The 22541-nt window shown below is 32.9% G+C and overlaps 1 protein-coding gene across 1 annotated transcript; it reads right to left on the reverse strand.

Annotated features, from left to right (window-relative positions):
* Positions 1-15569: 15569 nt before the first annotated feature.
* On the reverse strand, positions 15570-20641 carry LOC110604035 (leucine-rich repeat receptor-like serine/threonine-protein kinase BAM3). Its single transcript, XM_021742074.2, has 2 exons — positions 17821-20641; positions 15570-16296 (listed from the first exon to the last, which is right to left on the reverse strand). Exons 1-2 carry the CDS (start codon positions 20432-20434, stop codon positions 15959-15961), a joined length of 2952 nt encoding a protein of 983 aa, XP_021597766.1. The 5' UTR covers positions 20435-20641; the 3' UTR covers positions 15570-15958.
* Positions 20642-22541: the final 1900 nt, after the last annotated feature.

Consider the following 22541-nt stretch of genomic DNA (forward strand, 5'->3'; position numbering starts at 1 on the left):
AGTTGGAGAAAAAGTGCAGAAAATGACAGCAAAAGTGATTTGCCCAGTAATTTGCCCAAATCACTCGAAGAAAACTGGGCAAATCACCTTGACAGCAGAACTACAAAGACAGAAACTGGACTGAATCCCAGAGAGCGATTTGCCCGGTGATTTGCCCAAATCACTCGCAGAAAACTGGGCAAATCACCTTGACAGCAGAACTTGACAGCAGAGGCGGGAAAATAGCTGGAAACCGAATTTCAAGTTTTCAGAAGTCCAAATCCAACTCAATCACTACCAAATCAATTCCAAGAGCCACGAAAGAGTTTCTCACTTAAGGAATTCCAGTTGCAATCAAATTCAACATCAAAAGAGGAATCACAAGCCAAACCAAAAAGGGATTTCAAAACCCTAAAAGGAGAGATTTCTTCAGCTATAAAAGGGGCAACCTCCAAACCAGCGGATCATCTTTTGATCAGGAACTCAGCACCTTCTCCCTCGCCAGAAACTCTTCAGCTGTTCTTTCTTTTTCTTTCTTTTCATCTTTTGTGTATTTTAGTCACCATGAGTGGCTAAACTCATTCTTTTCTAGTTGAAGTTGAGAATATTCAGATTTGTGATGAATTGGGAGGTTTAATACTCCATTGTTGAACTCTTGTTTGTTTCAATATTTATGCAATCTGATCTTTTCTATAAATATTACTTTGCTTTTAGAATCAATAAGGGCCCATTGCTTTTAAATTGCTTAGTAATATTGTTTGAATGGTTTAGGTCCGTAATTGCTTTGATTATTCAAATTCACATTTAATCAGGTTGCATAATCTAAACTTGACCACGCGGTTGGCAAGGATAGAATTGGGTTTCTCTAAGTCTTAATGCAATCAACAGTTGTTCGATGCTACAATGCCCCAAGGACGTTCCTTGGCAACTTGTTGATTAGTGTTTGATTAGCGAACGTTTCCTAATCAAACTAGAACTAAGGAGGAATTTGGATTGTGAGAAGCGTCTTCCACAACCAAAACTAATTTATTGAAATCAAATAGGAGTCTTTAATAATCAATGATCAATTCTGAACAAACTGAATTAGACTCACACTTCAGCTAGAATCTCTTTCTCGTTGGAATTCCTTTTCAATTATTGTTCTCCTTTGCTATTTAGTTTTAATCATCAATTCAAAAACCCCCCTCTTTTACTTATTTGTTATTTACTTATCTTGGTTATTATTAGGAAGATCTTTAGTGTCAATTCCCTGTGGTTCGACCCTATTGCCACTATCTACAAGTTTATTGTTGATTGTTTAATAGGTTTATTTTTGACGGCTTCGACAACCGCCTATCAATAGCTTAGGTTGAGCTTATGGGTTTTTGATGTGCTTTTGAACAATGTGGCTTGCAAATGTATGTTTGATGTGTTATAGATGGGGTTTTAGCTAGTTGATGCCCCTAGGAACTTGTATGCTTGTGTATGAGTGTTGTAGAATAGGTTTATGCATGTTTGGATGAGATTGGAGGCATAAATGCATAAGGGAGCTGAGTTTCTGCCATTCTGGGAGAAACCAGGTTCGGCAGCCGAAGGAGCTTTCGGCCGCCGAACGTGCTTGTGGAGGCAGCCTTCGGCTGCCGAAGCTTGCCCCCGAAAGGAGACTTTCATCTCTGTCTGGGACTTTCGGCCGCCGAAAGTGCCGCCGAACATGCATGAGTTTCACCTCTGTCTGGGAGTTTCGGCCGCCGAACCTACCTGACTTTCGGCTCTGGAGGGACTTTCGGCCGCCGAACCTGCCGCCGAAAGTGCCCTGTCCAGCCCTTTCTTGCATGTTTTTCTATGATTGTTTCATGATGTTTTAGGGGGGTTTTGGGGAATAGTTTAGAGTTATGTTCATGTTTGTTTGGTCCCTCATTTGAGTCCACCTGTGTAGGTTCGTACCCGAGGAACCGAGGACCCCCACAGTGAGTCTGTTGCCCCAGTGTCTGGTCAGAGCTATCCAGAGGTGAGTGGAATAAACCTTTACGTTTAAAGCAAATAAATTTCAAAGTTTTGAGCATTGTTCATGCATCATGAATGCCATGTGACAAATTAGGTTGCTTGCATTAGAATTCACGAATATGTTGCATTGCACATTTTGATGTTGATGTGGATGAATGTTGAATGATCCATAGCCCTCGATCTATGATATGACGATATGATATGTACGGTACGGAAAGTAAGACCAGTGGGACCCATTCTACGTTCGCTGGCACTATGTAAGGGAAAGACCAGGACCCATTCTACGTTCTGGCACAGTTGGACACTGTTATGTTATGATATGTAAGGGAAAGACCAGGACCCATTCTACGTTCTGGCACAATTGGACCATGTAGAGGGCTATTGGTGACAAGTTCATCCTTGATGTGATTAGCTGTGATGTGATGCATTTCATGTTATCATATGTTTTTAAATGTTTTATTATTCTGCTCACTGGGCTCTAGTAGCTCACCCCTCTCCCATTTTCCCCAAGATTGCAGGTACAGGGTAGACCAGAAGGTTTACAAGAGTGATAAAGTCTGATGTATGTAATAGATAGTGTGGACATGATAAATGTATTAATGTTATGTAAAAGTATAGTTTCAGTCATGTAATGATATTGAGGATTTGAGATGGTGCTTGACTTTATGTATGAGGTATCCCTTTTTATACATGATCTTAAATCTTTTTATGATGTTCATGTAAGCCAACTCATCTTAAGATGTATCGCCCATTGGGGCATTGATGAGATCCCACAGAGGGGTCATGATGATGTTTATGAGTATGTTCAGTGCATGCACAGGTTGAGTTTGGCTTATGAGTGAAAGAAAAGTTTTAATTTTTATGTATGATGTTGATCATGTATGGGATTAAACAGGTTTTCAGGATGTATGTTTGGCTTGCTACGGGTCCCGGTGGCCTTAAGTCGACCCGGATCCTAGCGCCGGTAGCAGTCCGAATTTCGAGTCGTTACAATATTGCTCTTTCCACTAATGAAGCAAAGTTTATTACAATAATTAAAGCATGTAAAGAGTTGCTATAGATGAAAATTTTCTTGATTGAACTTGACTTCTAATAAGAAAAATATTAGTTATTTTATGACAACCAAAGTGCTCATCTGAAAAAAAATTCCTCCTTCCAATCAAATTAAAGTACAATGATATGAAATATTACTAGATCATAAATTTGTTGGAGATGAAGCAACTACTACTTAAGAAAATTCATGCAAAAGGAAATGATTCAGATGTATCAACAAGGTAAAAGTTTGAATATTGTTAGTTAGCAATTATGGAGCCATCCATGTAGAGTGAATAATTATTGAACTTGTCCTTTCTGTCCTTTCTACATAGAGAGCTCACAGTAATTATAGTGTGATGTAATATTAAGAAAAAAAAGGAAAGCAAAAGTCAATGATTGAAGGCTATTGAATGAAGTTTTAATCAATAGCTTTCATTGCAATAACGAGTGTCCTTACCTATAAATAGGCAAGGGCGAAAGCATTTTTGATGTAGAGAAAATTCCTTTGAGTATTTTTCTCTTAGAGAGTTTAAGAAGCGAGTTTCCAAAACTTTTAGTTTTAAAGAATAATATTGAGAGAATGAGAATTTGTCTTGAGAAATATTTTCTAAAAGAAGATAATGACAAGAATAATGAGGAAATTATTATGGGTATTTTGAAAAATACTTTGATTGCTACTATTTTTAATTAGATATCATTTGTAAACTTTTTATATATCTATTATTTTTAATAATGAAAGAATTATTTATAATTTAACTCATGAATGTAACCCAAAATTAAGAGTGAATTACGTTCAATTATTGTGTATCATTTATTAATTATTTATGCAATATTTAATTTTGCTACTTAAACGATGATGGTTTGCACTTTCTATCATTTATATTAGGCATGCATTTGGATAAATAACCATGCATGCATTTTTACTATCCATTACATTTTCACTGATTTATATCAAGCATGTATTACTATTACATGTTTTGGTTAAAAAATATTTTACTCCATAATTTAAATTCACTTAATCAGCTAAATGACCATTTCATCAATCTACTAAAATTAATCTAATAACAAGTACTACATAAGAGATCAAAGTAATTTATTTCATTGCTTATTCAGTTCAAATTACATCATTCATTAGGCAATATACAATTGGTTGCTCTTTTTATTATATTAATAAGTAAAAAATAGTAAAAAAAAAATCATGATTGTGACTGAAAAACAATGCCTCATTGGATAATTTTCTATTTGCACTACTGCATCTTAAGATTTACACAATGATATTTTAGAAGCGACTGTGAAATTATTGTCGTAATATTACTAAAGCAACAGTTTACAAACAATTTAAAATTACTACACAGAAAATTTACCTTTCTACTATATATTTTAATTTAAAAGTTATTTTTGTTGGAAAAATAGGATAAAATAATGAAAACTGAGTCATGTTAAACACTGTTCTTAAGGATTTATTTTGTAATCCCTCAGGATTAAATAGGTTCTTCTGAGATTTAATTTCTAGGACCAGGACAGCAATAATTTATTTCTAATTTATAACCTAGCAGAAAACACAGAGGAAAGAAAAAATAAAGTAGAAAAATGGGAGTCACTTTCTTTGTAAAAATGGAGGCTATTTATGGTGGAAAAAATGACCGTTATAAGCGGTTATAAAAATCTAAAAAAATCATAACAGTCAGATTTAAATATTAGATTTAAATCTCATAAATAAAATCTTTAATGACCATAAAATTTTTAACGACTATAAAATCTTTAACGACCATAAAATCTTCAACTACCATAAAATCTTCAACGATCATAAAATCTTCAACGATCATAAAATCTTCAACGATCATAAAATCTTTAATGACCATAAAATCTTTTGAAATCTAAACTAATTTTACAATAATCCCCCACATATTTCAAAAGATTTTTCATTGCTGAATTTAGAAATTTAGTGTATATGTTTCGAATCTGGTGTCTTTTAGACTATAAACCAGACCTAGATTAATAAGATTTAACATACATAGTAATTGGTGAAACTTTTATTTCTATGAACCAAAACTCTTTTTTGTATGCTAATATCTCATCAATCTTATAACACTCCATAGATCTTATTGTTAACGCTGTTTTGCACTAATAGGTCATGCGCGCGCCTGGTAGTTCATAAGTGCTCTAGAGATTATACCACAATCTCATAGAAGCGGCCCCACTTCACACTTAGATTTCAAAAGTTTTTATGGTCATTAAAGATTTTATGGTCGTTGAAGATTTTATGGTAGTTGAATATTTTATGGTCGTTAAAGATTTTATGGTCATTAAAAATTTTATTTATGAGATCTAAATCTATATAAGTGTGGAGTGGGGCCGCTTCTATGAGATTGTGGCATAATCTCTAGAGCACTTATGAACTACCAAGCGCGCGCATGGCCTATTAGCGCAAAATAGCGTTGACAACAAGATCTATGGAGTGTTATGAGATTGATGGGATATTAGCATACAAAAAAGAGTTTTGGTTCATAGAAATAAAAGTTTCACCAATTACTCTGTATGTTAAGTTTTATTAATCTAGGTCTGATTCATAGTTTAAAAGACACCAGATTCGAAACATATGCACTAAATTTCTAAATTCAGCAATAAAAAATCTTTTGAAATATATGGGAGATTGTTGTAAAATTAGTTTAGATTTTAAAAGATTTTATGGTTATTGAAGATTTTATGGTCGTTGAAGATTTTATGGTCGTTGAAGATTTTATGGTCGTTGAAGATTTTATGGTAGTTGAATATTTTATGGTCATTAAAGATTTTTTATCAGTCCAAATTTAGACCATTTTATCATGACGTTATTGATGTTAATTTACATTTTTTCTGCCTAATTTTGTAGTTTTGATCTTATTTTGCAGAAAATGGTGTAAAGAGGTAATTTGGTGAAAATGCCCTTAAAACTGCCTAAAAATGGATTAAGGAGAACAAGCTTGTTGCCCAAGTCAAGTTGTAGCTGAAGTGAAGATAAATAAGGAAAGTTACATAAGGAAAGTGGTAAATAAGGAAAGTACATTCAGCAGAGTAATTTGAAATTCAAATTTCAAATCTTCAAGAAGTCTTCCCTTATTCAATAAGCCAAATATCAAGAAGATGCACATTCAAAATTTAAAATTCAAAATTCGGCTTATTCAAGAAGCCAAATCTCAAGAAGACATACTTGCCTCCTAAGTAATCAAGATTCAAAATTCAAAATTCAAAAGAAGGTTCCACCTCATCTAGGGCAACACTTTCAATTATAAAAGGACATAAGGAGTGCCGCCCACCTCTTCTTCACCTTGGACATTCGGCGCACCTTTCCTCTCTCCTTTGAAGACCATTCGGCCACTTCTCTTTCATCTCTTTCTTTTTATTTTTGGTTTTGTTTCAACCATGAGTGGCTGAAACCCTTTTTTCTAGTTGAAGATTAGGTGAAACTTTGGTTGTTTTATGGATTGGGAGATCTGAACATACATTGTTTATCTTTTGTTATTCAATATTTATGCAATTTCATGCTTAATTCCATTGTTGCTTTATGGTTTAGATCAATAGGGCCCATTGATTCTTGATTGCAAGGTAATAATTTGTTAGTTTGGATAATTTTAAGTCCGTAATTACTTGGATTATTCAAACATAAGTAACTCTTACTGTAAAAACTAAGAAAATTGCATGATCTAGTAATATCACCATGCGTTTAGGTATCTAGAATTAGGTCTCTCTATTTCTTAATGCAATTGACAATTGTTAGATGCCAAAGATCCAAGGGCGTTCCTTGGCAATTTGTTGATTAGTGATTAATTAGAGGACGTTCCCTAATTGATTTATGCTTAAGGAGGGATATGGTGGTGAGAAGCGTCTTCCATCTCCATAACTAATTTATTGAATCAAACAAAGGAACCTAAGTATCAATGATCAATCCCAACAACTGAAGTGGATCCAATTCTTCAACTAGAGCTTTTCTCATATTTGAATTCCTTTATTTTAATTATTTGCTTTATTTTGTTGCTTTCAGTATTAGTTTAATTCAATCAATCTCAAAACCCCCCATTTTTATTTTACTTTCAGTTTTTTTACTTTCAGTTTATTTACTTCCAGTTTGTTTGCTTGGTCTTGATAAGGAAAATAGGTAAGTATCAATTCCCTGTGGATTCGATCCTTTTGCCACTATCTGCAGTTGTAAAATTGTTGATAACCTAAAAGGTTATGTTTTTACCGGTTTCGACAACCGCATAGTCAATTTTATTTATGAGATTTAAATCTAATATTTAAATCTGACTGTTATGATTTTATTATATTTTTATAACCACTTATAACGATCGTTTTTTCCACTATAAATAGTATCCATCTTTACAAAGAAATTGACTCTCATTTTTATACTTTATTCTTTATTTCCTTTGTGTTTTCTGTTGTGTTATAAATTAGAGATAAATTCTTGTTGTCCTAATCCTGAAAATTAAATCCCAGAAGATCATGTTTAATTCTGGGGGATTACAAAATAATCCTTAAGGACAATGTTCAACACGACTCATATTTCATTATTTTATCCTATTTTTTCAACAATTTTATATTTAATAAATTATAATTTTAACAGCGTTTTTTATGTATTATGAAAAAACAAGTAAACTGTAATACCCGGCAGATTCAGACATCGGAATTTCTACCGTCCGGTGGAATTCGAGGATGTCAGAGGTTTCTAGAAGGGTAAGAGAAAGGTTTTCTAAAATATTTTCAAGTATTTTAAAGGTTTAGAATGAAAAATGATTGAGTTTTGAAGAGAAAAGGCCAAGGAGGCAGAATGCAGGTTCGGCCCCCGAAAGTTAAAGTTCGGCCGCCGAAAGTCCCCTAGTTTTGGCCCTCGAAGGCAATGTTTGGCCGCCGAACGTTGCATGGTTTTGCATGCAGGTTTGGCCGCCGAACCTGAGGCGGTTGCTCATCTATAAGGGCACCGAGTGGCAGAAAAAGGGGGAGACTTCTTCTCTCCTTCTGGCCTAGGTGAGTTCTTGATCTCCTTGAAGTGTTTTCATGGTTTTTCTTCAACTCTTTCAAGGTTTTAATGAGTTTTACCCTTGTTTTGAAGAGTTATGAGCTTTAAACAAGGTTTTGGAGTTTGATGCTTTTGAAGCTTGGTTTCTCCATATCTTTGAGTTTGGATCATACCAGCCTTTGTTTTTTAAGAGGTAAGTGTTGATCCATGGTTTTTATGATGTTTTGCTACGGGTCCCGGCGGCCTTAAGCCGATCTGGATCCTAGTGCCAGTGATGGTTCGGGCCGTTAGAGAAGGGTACCGGTTTCCGGGTCGTTACATAAACTGATATCTTATACTCAGCAATAAAAGCAAATACATGATTCTCAAATCGTTACAATTGACCTATGGATACAATTAAATATATAAGGTAAGAATTTACAACTATTGCTTTGAACTTATTTTTATAGCTGTATTGGATTTGTTGCATTCTTGAATGCAATAACAATTTGTCTTTCTTTAGTTTCTTTATTTTGTCTTTCTTTTTGAGCAACTTAGTTTCAAACAACCTTCAAAATATCTTAATGAAATCTTCCTCATAAACAATATTTAAGTTCATCATACTACTAAATAAAAAAAATTAACAATATTCTCCTGCAATATAATAATTCAAATAAATATATGGAACCCATTACTTGAAAAAAAAGAAGGGAAAATTACATTCCTTAGATGACAATAGAGGGCCTCCTTTCTAAATTTTTTTGGAGTGAGTGAAGTTATTAGTGGTGCAATTTCATTATGCAGCGAAGAACAAATATGAGTAATAGTTGTCGTTGATGATAAAGCATTATTAGCTATGATCCTCAACTCTAGTCTCATCAATTATATGTAAGGATAAGGAGAGAGTAAACACACTCAAGAGCAATAAAGAGATGAAGCATAAGAGATGAGTGCTAATTGTATTAATGGAAAAAAAAAAGAGCTTTAAGTTAGGATTTTTATGTCAATTTACATTGTTATCCTTCGGTTAATAGTTAATTAGGGTCAAATAGTTATTTTTCATGTTGATGTGTCACATGGAACCATTAATATTAATTTTTTTAAGGCAACAAAAACCAAGAAAAAAAAACAAAGAGTAAAACATGGCAAAAGAGCTTAGATTCACAACCAAAAAATACCAATTAAAGAAACTCCTCTCATGAAGCACAGAGCAGGTAAAGTCAAAATAAAAAAATATATAATTCTGCCTCTAGATGGGAGGATAATCCACTTCCAGGGCAGGATATGACTAAAGTTGTACCGGTGCGAATGGAGAAGGGGATAGCCGAATGGACCGACAACAAAGAAAAAAAAGTTGCAATAAGAAAAAAAATCTCTCTCTACAAGGAATAGAGAAGTTAGTATTCTTCCATCGTTAATATCTATTAAACTAATCTATTTGTATACCACATAGATTAGGGCATTCTTTCCAAATTAAAGCTCAATTAATAATTGCTTATAAGTACGAAAAATTATAGAGTACCACCATTATACGATGTTGTACTATGTAAGATACCACCATTATACGATATTGTACTATGTAGAATAATTATATCATACAATAAACTAATAGAGTAGAGATATTTATATAAAAATAATTACTTTTTTATTAAAAACATTACTAGTTAGTTACCATCTTTTTAGAGTTTTTTTTTGTTGAAGACCATCTTTTAAAAATCCTCATTTGTTTTTACTTATTTAGTTGTCTAATTTTTATTAATTTATCATATCACGTAAGGTTACCTACATTGTACAACGGTGGTAACATATAATTTTTCCATAAGCATTGTGAAAATCTAGACTTAAGGTTGGTAATTAATTAACCATCACAATATACTTTTGGAAGATAGACATTTAGATGAATAATATCATTATTTTTCTTTGCTTAAATATTTGATATATTTTTAATTATTATAATTTTAATGAATTCTTATATTAGATAGGTTATGGTTTTAGTGAGTTAATCCCTAAATATATATTGCATTAACAATTTCTCTAAATTTATATATGGAGGGTGGATGTAAATATTAACGAATTAAAGGAATTGAAGTGGATGATGGTTGTGGGATATGTGAAAATGCTGAGAGAGTTGCACATATTCTAGCAAAGGCCGGTGTGCTAGGATTTGTTAAAAACTCTTATGGATAATTCTTTTTGGGTTTTATGTGAATATATTCTTTTTCAAAATCTTTCAGCTCTCGAGTTACGAGCAAATTGTCTTGGCTAGGAATCTATAAAATTCAAGCAATGTCCTCCTATGGTAAGGTAATTTTGGATCCCTGTGTGAGATTGGAAAGCTATGAGAGAGAAGAGGCCTACTTTTGTTGAGCTCTTTATGAGCAGAGCGCTATTACTGATCAAATCCACCTCATGGTCTTTTGAAGTGTAACGTGGATGTTGGTTTTGAAAGATTTTTTCTGTAACACACACAGAGATCTCAATTCCATTGAAGAAAAAATATATACATAATAGTGTTACAAGAAACAATTACATAATTCAAGAAAAGTCACACCTACTCCCAAACTAGTGCATTATAAAGTAAACAAAAAGTACATGAGAATAAGGAGAGTCATTCCTTTACAGCAGAAAAAAATAATAATAATAAAAAAGTTTTTCTATGATTTTCTGCAAAAACTGAGTATCACAGAAAAATTTTAATTGTTAACATTCTCCTCAAGATTTTTCTTCAAGAATCTAAGTGCTGCCCTCAAAAACATGAATCTTCTTCTTGACAGAGGCTTGGTCATTATATCTGCAATCTATTCTTCTGATCTACAATGAATAACTGCACACTCCCTTCCTTTTCTGCTTACCTTATAGTATGAAATTTCACAATTATATGTTTGGTTCTACCATGATACATAGGATTCTTTGCCATTGAAATAGCTGATTGGTTATCAACAAACACAACAATAGCATCTTTCTAAACCTAATGAAGATCTAATAAAATTTTTCTAATCCAGATAACTTGATTTGCTTCTGTAGCTAATGCAATATACTCTACCTCTACCGTTGATTATGCCACCAGATCTTGCTTTTTTGACATTCATAAAAAAATTTTAGACCCAATTGAAAAACATATTCTATAGTACTCTTCAAGTCATCTATGCACCCTGTCCAATCGCTATTTGAATAACCTATCAATTTTCCATCCTCAATACTGATATACCATATTCCATAGTCAATTGTCCTTTTAATATATTTTAATACATGTTTAGCAGCTCTCAAGTGAACTTGATTAGGAGATTGCGTAAATCTTGAAAGGGCACTTACTACGAACATGAGGTTTGGTCTTGTAGTAGTCAACTACAGCAAACTCCCTATCAAACTTTTATACAAACTTGCATCCACCTCACTCCCTTTATTTTCTTTTGAAAGTTTTTCATTATAAACCAAGGGAGTAGAGACTGATTTACTCCCTGCCATTCTGAATTTTTTTAATACATCCAATAAATACTTTCATTGGAAAGTAAAAATTCCAGAGTTATTTTGAAGAATTTCCATTCCTAAAAAGTAAGTCATTTTCCCTAAATCAAACATCTCAAACACCATTTCCATCTTTCTCTTGAACTTCTTCACTACATAAGTGTTGTTACTTGTAACCATCATGTCATCAACATAAATAGATATAATTATTAGATCTCCAACATCATTTTTCTTCACATACAAAGTGGTCTCACTTTCACTTTAAACAAAGCCACACTTCATAAGATGTGAATCAACTTTGTTGTACTAGACTCTAAAAGTCTGCTTAAGGCCATACAAAGCCTTGTGCAACCTGAAAACACAATCTTCTTTGCCCCTTTTCTTGAAATCATCTGGCTGCTCGACATATATCTTCTCCTTTAACTCTCCATTTAAGAAAGTTGACTTGACATCTAAATGAAACACAATCCACTTCATCTGAGCAGCTAAAACAAGAATTAATCTAATAGTTTCATGTCTTGCAATTGGTGCAAATGTGTCACCATAATCTATGTCAAGTTGCTGTGAGTAACCTTTCACTAACAATCTAGCTTTCTGTTTATAGATTGACCCATTTGGATTCAATTTTGTCCTGAACACCCACTTGACTCCTATAACATTAATGTGATTAGGTCTGTTTACTAATTTCCAAGTGATTTTTCTCTATCATAGCAATCTCCTCCTTTATTGCAGTTCTCCATTCTTTATATTCTTTTGCTTCTTCAAATGATTGAGGTTCTAGCACCACATATCTGCAATTCTCATAAATTTCAGCTAAAGATTTGGTCTTAAGGGTAGGAGAGTCCAGTGAAGAGTCTTCTGCTTCAATTAATTCATCATTTTCAATCATTTCTTTTACTTCTATTAAATTTTTAGTTAAGAGAGTCTAGTGAAGAGTCTTCTGCTTCAATTAATTCCTCATTTTCAATCATTTCTTTTTCTTATGTTAAATTTTCAGTCTCCTGAATTGGATTCAATGACAATTTTTTATCCCCTTCTTCCTTCTCAATATGCTCTTTATCCCAATTCCAATATGCATATTCATCAACAATTACATCTCTGCTTATTGTGATTTTCTAAGTTGACAAATTGAATACCTTGTAACCTTTTGACATTGCTGCATACCCCAAAAAAATTCTTAATTGAGCCTTTTGATCAAGTTTGCCCTTTTTGACTGAAAGAATGTGAACATAATATACTGAACCAAATATCTTAAGGTGTTTTGCAGATGGTTTGACCCCACTCCATGCCTCAATTGGCATTTTTCCTTCAACTAACTTTGTTGATAGCCTGTTTAGCAAATATATGGCTGTATAAATAGCCTCTGCCTAGAATTTCAGTGGTAGCTTCTTACCTGCCATCATGCTTATAGCCAATTAACAACAATCCTATTCCTTCTCTCACATACTCCATTTTGCTGTGGTGAGTAACTAATAGTTAATTGATGTCCAATTCCCATGTTAGCATAGAACTTCTCAAATTCATTTGAAGTGTATTCCTTCCTATTATTAGATCTTAGGGACTTCAGCTTGCAGCTACTTTGAACTTCAACCATAGCCTTGAATTTCTTAAACACAGAAAAAATTTGAGCCTTACTACTTAAAAAATAAACCCATGACATCCTTGTAAAATCATCAATAAACAACACAAAGTACCTATTATTACTCAAAGATTTTGTGCTCATTAGTCCACATACGTCTGTGTGAACCAACTCTAACTTTTTCTTGGCCCTCCATAAAGCTCTTGAAGGAAATGACTTCTTATGAAGTTTTCCAAATTGATAAGAACTACATACTTCATTGTTTAAAGAGATTTCTGGTAAATCTCTTATCATGCCCTTCGATTGCATATTTTTCAAAGCAGTAAAATTAAAATGGCCATTTCTTCTATGCCATAAAACTGAGTCATCTTTTGCTACATAATTCACACTATCATAACAATCACTCCAATTCAAGATAAACTCTTATCAACCATAGTTACTTTGGCTAATAGACAATCATCAAGATCATATATAGAACAACATTTTTCCTTGAAATCTAAAGAATAACCATTTGCAAGCATCTAAGCAACACTTAATATATTATGAGCTAAGCAAGGAATAAATAGGACATCATTAATGTGCTTAGTACCTTGCTTGCTGTTCAAAACCACTGAACCCTTTCCCTGAGCTTGAACCACCTCTCTATTGCCCAATCTAACTTTTGTCCTAATTGATTTGTCTAGATTCCTAAACAATGATTTATCATTGGACATGTGACTTGTACAACCACTGTTTATATACCAAGAACCTCCCATGCCTCTGTTTTTTGCTTGTAAAGCCATAAACAAGCTTTCAGTAGCTTCCTCATGATCTTCTGTGAAATTAGCTTGCTACTGAGTTTGTTGCTGCTGAGTTTGCTGCTGCTGCTGCTGTTGCCGGCTCTATTTTTGCCTATAATTTTTCTCTATATGACCCATTTTCTTGCAAAATCTACACTGAATGGGGCCCTTGTCCTTGTACTAGCAATCGTTCTCCATGTGATTATCTCTTTTACAAATATTACGAGGAAACTTTCCTTTCTTTCCTTTACTCTTAAAATTTCTTTTATTTACGGTTTTGTCATTACCAGGCTTCTTCCCTTCTTTTACAGGTTGCTTCCCTTCTTGCGTTGCTTGGAAAGCGCCTTCAGTTATCCCTTCATCTTTCATGTTGGACCTCTGCTCATGTGTTTGAAGTTTGCTAATCAATTCAGCAACAGAAAGTGATTTCAAGTCACATGACTCTTCTATTGCAAACAATTCTGCTTCAAAACTAGCAGGCAAGCTGATCAACATCTTCTCTACAATCTTTTGATCACCAAAATCTTTCCCTAACAACCTTATTTAATTTACAGTATCAAGGAGTTTAGAAGAATACTCCTTTACTTTTCCCATTGTTCATTCTCAACATCTCAAACTCTCTTTTGAGTGTCAAGAGTTTAACCGTCTTTTCTCTTTCACTTCCTTCAAAGTTGGCTTTTAATTTATCCCAAGCTTCCTTTGGAGTCTCACATTCCATTATCTTGGTAAAAATTACATCTGATAAGGCTTAATGCAGACACATAAGTGCCTTTGATTTTCTTGCCACTTCTTCATATTTCTTCATTTGAGCTAATGTTGGATTAGCTCTCAAATGCTGGTGGTTCTAGGTCATTTTCTACCACATCCCATAGACTCTGAGCTTTCAAGTACGCCTTCATCTTGATTGCCCAGATATGGTAGTTCTCACCATTGAAAAATGGAGGTCCTGTTGCCATTGCACTGCTGGAAGCCATTTTTTCTCACAAAGTATTTGATCTCTCTCCTTACAAACACTCAAGAGAATTTTTTTATTTTAGCTCACAGATCCCTCAAGACATAAGGTTCTAATACCATTTTTGTTAGTTTTGAAAGCTTTTTTCTGAAAAACACACACGATCTCAATTTCATTGAAGAGAAAATATATACATAAGAGTGTTACAAGGCACAATTACATAATTCAAGGAAAGTCACATATGCTCCCAAACTAATAAATGATAAAGTAAACAAAAAGTACATGAGAATAAGGGGAACCATTCCTTTACAGCAGAAACAAAAAATAAAAGAGTTGTTCCATGATTTTCTGCAAAAACTAAGGAGTATCACAGAAAAATCTTAATTGTTAACGGTGGATGCATCAATTCACATGGGTGCATGACAGTTTATGTGGATATGGGGCGGTGGTTCAAACCGCCTCTGGTGGCAGAGGCTGCTCATCTCAGAGAAACTTTGGTTTTGTTGCTTGGATGCAGTATGAGCAAAATACTGGTAAAATTTAATTCACAAGAAACCTACTTGGTCGTGTGTTATTCGACTGGTGAAAGATCAAAATGGGGCACTTTGATTAGTGATTTCAAACAGTTTCTTCACCAAAGGCCAATATTTTTCTTTGAAGTGGAACAAAGGACAAGCAAATATGGTGGCAACTTCCCTTGCCAGCGCTGCTTTTTCACATGATAGTCCTAAATTTTGGGATATAACTCCAAGCTTTTGTGATATTCTGTCTGTAGATGGATGAGCTAACGTTACCAATCATTTATTTTTCATAAACCATCCGAAATGATGACGATAATGAAGCCAAAAATTATCATCAGTAATTTGCAGAGACATCTCTTTTCCTATTCTTGTTTCCATATGCTTGACAGAATGACCATAACACCCTCCATTCCCCTTTAATCTAATCCTCAGTGTTACTACAAAGCACAATAATGGAGCAAACGTTCTTTTCAAACAACATTAGTACAACACAAAAATTTGGTAATAACCAAAAAAGAAAAAGAACAAAAGAAAAGCACTAAATATAACAGATATGTACTATGATGTATCTTTGAGTGATAGATGTGGCTCCACTTCTGCAATTGTCTCCAAAGTGAATCTCACTTCTGATCATCACCCAATTTTTCACCAGTGGATCAGTGAATCGCCTATCTTATCAACCACCATTTTCTACTACTGCATGTGGAATGTATTGGATTGTTTAGCCTGTGCGAGCATTTGGACAACTTCTCTCATTGTCGGCCTTTCTACACTGTGTTCTTGAACGCATAGCATGGCTACAAAGAAGACCTGCATTGCTTCATTTAGTGGAATACCAGTGACCCTTTGATCCAAGATCTTAATCACTCTTTCTTTGATTGAATTGGTTTGTATTTTTGTCCATTGAACAATGTCTAGTCCTTCTTCTCCAAAATCACCCACTGGCCTCCTTCCTGTGATCAGCTCTAGCAGCACTACTCCAAAGCTGTACACATCGCTCTTCTCATCCACTTTCAAGGTGTACGCATACTCTGTGACAAGATAATACAGAAGCAAATTGATTCAAAAACCTTCCAATAATAATAATAATGCTATTAATAATAAAAAAAATTTATTATTTAATCCTTACATTATAGAAAATCATATTAATTGATCATTCAATTTTAAAAAATATATTAAAATATTTAAAAAATTTTAAAAAATCTACTAATTAGTTTTTTTTATTAATTTTAACAATTAAATATTTTACTATTTAATTTATATAATATAAAAAATTTAATAATTTTTTATTAATTTTTAATATTTTAATTATTTTAATTTAATAAACTTTTTAAAATCTTAAAAGTTTTTGATATATTATTTAATATCGATGAATTTTACTATAAAATTGACTAATAGTAATTCTCAGATATGTGGAGTGTGAGGCAAGCATATGCATATGCATGCACAGAAAAAGATGGGCTATCAACTCATCACCCAAGGTAAAGTGAGCAACAACTACGTGTAAAAAGTTAAAGCTAACTTATGCTTTGCGTCCGTATTCTATACCCATATAGCTTTTTTTTTTTTTCTCTTCCTAGGTCTTAGAGAAAGTGAAGATTAGATCCCAAACAGGATTCTGAAGGTGATACTTCGATTTTTGTGGATTTTGTTATTGCTCAATTTGTGGGTTTGGGTCAAAAAGCTAGCTTGTGATTGGTGTGAATAAGCATAAGGCTTTATGTTTTCGAAGACATGCATAAGAAGCTCACACCCCCATGGTAAGTGTTTTATGATAAAGCTACGAGGAAAAGCAAAAGAAAGAATAATTTCCTTTTTCCTATGTGTTAGTGGAGACTTTACCATTCTTGGATTCCACATCACTCTTTCTCCCTTGCATTGCAGACTACTTTGGTCCCAGCAAGCGGAGATTCACGTATAATTATGGATATCCTAAAAAATTAAGTAGAAGAAAAAAAAATACATCCTCTTTTTGGTTTATCAATAAACAAATAATGCTTAAGTTATTATAATAAATGACATTAAATCACATGCAAATGAGAAAAAAATTACTATATCGTATAAAAAAATTTATTAGTTAATATATCGATTTTGAAAAATATATTAAAATATTTTAAAATTTTAAAAAATTTATTAATTAATTTATTCATTAATTTTAATCATTAAGTATTTAAAAAAGTTTAAAATATCTTTAATACAGTGAAACCGTTCAGTAAATATTTTTATAAAATTGAGAGATTAACTCATAAATTTTCATATCACATAAATTATAGAGTAAACATTTAACAGCTAAAACTTATAGAAGAACCAATTAATAGAGATTTTAATATATCAGGAATATTTTAATTTATTTTTTAAAATTGATGATCAATTAATAAGTTTTTACATATTATAAGGACTAAATAGTAAATTTCTAAAAAAAATAAAGATTTTGATTAGGGGGCACACTAAGCAAAGGTTAAAAAGGGATCTTATTATTTTAGGAGTTGATTCATTGTTTAGTTTTGACGTTGGAATCTGTTTTGTGCTAAAAAGTAGATAAGTTAATTAATTACCTGGAGCAATATAGCCATAGGAGCCAGCAATAGCAGACATGCATTCTGAAGTTCCAGTATCTTGCAAGAACTTGGCAAGTCCAAAATCAGCAACATGAGCTTCAAAATCTGAGTTAAGCAAAATATTATTGGATTTGACATCCCTGTGGATAATCAATGGGGAGCAGTCATGGTGCAAGTAACATAGCCCTTTTGCAGCTTCAATGGCAATTTTCAATCTGGTCTCCCACTTGAGATACCCTCCTCTCTTCCCATGAAGAGCTTCACCTAAGCTTCCGTGGGACATGTACTCATAGACTAGTAGATTTGTCTCTTTATTAGAACAAAATCCCAGCAATCTCACAATGTTCCTGTGTCTGATTCTGCCTAATGTTTGTATTTCTGCTGAGAGACCATTGTCATGAGAAGATCCTTTGCTTATTCCCATCAATTTCTTCACTGCTACTTGTTCTCCATTTGGCATTATTCCTTTATACACAATCCCAGCTCCTCCTCTACCTATAATGTTGTTTTCCTTGACACATTCTAGTATGTCTTCGCATCCGAATTCCAGCTTCTGGAATGCTGTGAGCTTCCAGTTTTTCGAGCTTTTTCGTATTTTTCGAGCCTTGATGATTGCCAAAATAGCAAATATCAGTGAACATGCTAATAGTCCTAGAGCAAAAAGAAGCTTGAACTTTCCAGGGACTTGTGATCTGGAGTTGTTTTCGTCATGGAATTGTAATGAAGAGGTGGGGGAATTGTTGCAGTATGAGCCACAGAGATACGGATTACCAGCAAAAGATGAGGAGTTGAATAATGAATACTGTCCAAAATCTGGTATGGAACCAGAGAAGTTATTGTGGGAGAAATCTACAGAGCTTAGGCTTTTCAAGGACCCAATTTCCTTAGGAAGGCTTTGGTTCATGTGGTTCCAGGAGATATTGAAGTAATTTAATATGTGAATTTGAGTGATCTGAATTGGGATTGGACCTGAGAGTTGGTTTTGGCTCAAATCTAAGTAAGTCAGCATTTGGCAATTACCAATCTCAGGTGGAATCTTGCCTGAAAAGTTGTTTCTACTCATATCCAAAGTTAGGACATTTTTCAATCGACCAATTTCAGGTGGAATTTCACCAGCAAATTTGTTTCCACTCAGTAGAAGAATCTGCAGGCTAGAGAAATTTCCTATAGATGCAGGAAGTGGCCCAGATAAACGATTGTCTGAAATATTCAGCTGCTTAAGTTTTGAGGATAGCTTACTGGTTTGCTCTGGAACTCGTCCACTCAGATAATTGCTATGCAGCTCCATGAGTGATAGCTCTGGCAAGTAAAGAAGCCCACTTGGAATTGATCCTGTTAGATAATTCTGCCCCAATCTAACTCTTGTTAGCGTGTCACAGTGGCCGAGATCGTCAGGCAGAGGCCCGAACAGAAAGTTGATGCGCAAAATGAGAATCTTCAGTTTCCTTCCTAAGCAGAGTGATCTGGGGATCAATCCAGTAAGCTTGTTGCTTGAGAGATCAAGTTCAATTAATCTGCCGTTTTCTCCAAGCTTTTCAGGAATAGCTCCTGTGAAATTATTGCGCCACAGTTTCAGGACTTCCAACTTTGGTAGCTCTGCAACGAAATGGGGAATGTCTCCATGTAACTTGTTAAGGAATAGGTTCAGTAGAGTGAGTTCTTGAAGCCCTGAAAACTCGAGTGGAATATCTCCTGTTAGAACATTGTTTGAAAGATCCAGAGATTTGATGCTGCTCAAATTGCCAAGCTCACGAGGAATAGAACCAGAGAGTTCATTTGTTTGCAAGAAAAGGGTATCTAACTTGTTAAGATTGCCCAACTCTGGAGGTATCGGACCCTCCAAGCTGCAATTTGCAAGGTCTAGATGAACCAGATTGATTAATTTGCCCAGTTCAGGAGGGATTCCACCATCAAAATCATTGAAATAACCCAAGTAGAGCCGCTCAAGATTGATAAGATTACCAAGCTCGCCAGGTATAAAACCATGCAAATCATTTCCCTTGACAGAAAGATAATTCAGCTGCACCATACTTCCATAGCTCGCAGGGATAGTTCCTGTGAAGTAATTGCCGCCGAAATCCAAGTGCTTCAGCGTAGTGAGCTGACTGACACCAAGTGGAAGTGTGCCGTTGAAGCTGTTATCGTAAACATCCAGCACTTGAAGCTCTTTCAACTGCGAGAAGTCCCAGTCCAGCTCTCCACTGAATTGATTATCAGAAACGTTCAGGACTTGAAGCCTTGAAAGCTTGTGAATATCTCGAGGGAACTCCCCGGAGATGCTGTTTCCAGGGAGAGCAAGGTTGACGAGACTTTGAAGGTCAGTGATGAGAGGTGAGAGAGAACCAGAGATGTTGAAACTTGTTATATCTAAAGAAACAACTGATCTGTTCATATCGTCGCAACGGATGCCAGCCCAAGAACAAAGAAACAAGTAGTTTGACATATTCCAGGAATCAAGAGAAGGATCATAGGATGCAAAAGATTGTTTAACAGAAACAAGGATTGAAGCTTGCCTCTTGAGATAGAGATTATGCGAAGAAAGTGAATGAGAACAAGTGAGAATCAAAAGAAGTAGAGAAGAGAAGAAGGCAAACCTCACAGCAGCAGCCATGATAATGGATTAAACAAAGAAATGGGTTCTAAAGAACCCAATACTTCTTATCAAGAATCAAGAAAATGAATAAAAATTTTCATAGCTTATACAAGAAAAGGAGACAGAGAGAGGTGTAATGAATCTTAAAAAAGGCAAAGTTATTGAACATGAACAGCATCCAAGAGCAAGAGAGGTCCTCTTTATTTCCCTTTGGCTCAGCATAATTTTTTTGGTCACCATCTTTTGCTTTTAAAAAAGAAAAGCAAAAAAGCATAAAGATGCATATAGCAACAGACCGTTTCATCAACCATTATTTGAATCTTCCTTTGCCTTTCAAACACAAGTTTACTTATATACCCTTTTGCTTTAAGGAAAAGTTATTATTTGGTCCTTCTAATATAGAGAAAATCACCGGTGAATCTCTAAGTTTTAAAAAATATTTCTAAAATTTTAAAAAATCTACTAATTAACCTTTTAATTAATTTTGATATTAGAAAACTTTTAAAATGATTTCAATATGGAGTAGATGTTTTTATAAAATAAAAAACTAATTAATGAATTTTTTCATATCAAAAGAACAGATAGTCCAACATTTAATATCTAAACAAATATTAATTAATAAATTTTTAATGAAAAGTTATTATTTAATTTTTATATTATAAAAAAATTTACCTATTAATTTTTTTTAAAAAAAATACATTAAAATATTTATGATATTTTAAAAAATATATTAATTAATTTTTTTTAAATTTATCATTAAATATTTTATCATTTAATACATGTGATTTAAAAAATTTATTAATTGATTTTTTAAATTTATAAAAAAATATACTAATTAGTCTCTCCATATCGATAATATGTTAGTCTTTTATAATATTTAACGATTAAAATTAATAAAATTAATTAATAGGCTTTTTAAAATGTCAACTAAATTTTTTAAAATATTAAAAATATTTTAATATATTATTTAATATAAAAAAATTAATTAATAAATTTTTCATAAATTAAGTAATAAATTTTTTATTTTTTAAAATCTCAATAGATTTTAATATATTTTTTAAAATAGAAAATTAATTAATAAAATTATCCATTTTATAAAGAATAAATAATAAATTTCCCCGTTTTATTTACTTTTGTTACAATAGAATGAATCTTCAACAGCTAATCTCCAACATTTGACATAACCCTAAATCTAAGAAAACAATTTTTGCATGACTTCACATGTATATTCATGTTGGCTTATTGCATATCTCTATTCTTAGATTTAATCATAGCTTAGCCTTTGCCTACACAGGTCCTTTTCATTATTTTATTTATTTTTTTAATATTTTTTTTCTCTTTTTTCAGTGTGGGTGATCTGATTGTCCTCCTAACCAATTATCTAGAGTGCCAACTTTCTGCTGCTAGGTTATTATTAGCTGAGGCTTTCCCCACCCTTATAAAATTAATTCTTTTAAGAGAAATATCTCATCCTACCTACCAAGCCCCATTAACCATTGATTATGACAGTGCATCAGAGATAATCATCTTTATCTTGATATTTCTAAGTACATTTTTGCTGTGAAAATGGAAGCTAGGCTAGTCTCTCATTTCAACAAAGAATATTAATTCACTTTACTGCAGTTTAGAGGACGATCATTGGATCAGTTGAATGTAAAATCGAATTTCATTAAATAAATTAAAAATTAAAATTTTAATATTTATAAAAATTAAATCGAATTGATTTTAATTAAAATTAAATTAAACTGAATTGATTTAATTTAATTTGATTTAATTTATTTAAATTTTAATAATTTTTTATTTTTTATATTTTATTTTTAATATTTTAAAATTTAATTAAAATATTTTAATTTTAATATAATTTAATCAATTTATATTATTTTACTATTATTACTAATCGGTTCGATTTGATTTTTTATTTTTTTTTATTAAAATCAAATCGAATCAAAATAACTGAAATTTTTTAAATTAAAAATCAAACTGAACTGAATCAAATTAAACTAAACAAAAAATCAAACTGAATTTTCAAATTAATTCAATTGAATCGATTTTTTCAATTTGAACCAAATACTACTCACTCTACTGATTTGATTTACTGTTTAAAGATATATTATTTTTTTCATAA

Source organism: Manihot esculenta, chromosome 16 (assembly GCF_001659605.2).
Source record: "Manihot esculenta cultivar AM560-2 chromosome 16, M.esculenta_v8, whole genome shotgun sequence".
In the NCBI taxonomy this organism is placed as follows: domain Eukaryota; kingdom Viridiplantae; phylum Streptophyta; class Magnoliopsida; order Malpighiales; family Euphorbiaceae; genus Manihot; species Manihot esculenta.

Bases quoted from the DNA above. Each gene is read 5' to 3' on its own strand.
- LOC110604035 (XM_021742074.2), bottom strand. From the start codon at position 20,434: ATGGCTGCTGCTGTGAGGTTTGCCTTCTTCTCTTCTCTACTTCTTTTG. The intron at 16,297-17,820 runs GTAATTAATTAA...ATCTTGTCACAG, and splicing joins CTATGGCTATATTGCTCCAG to AGTATGCGTACACCTTGAAA.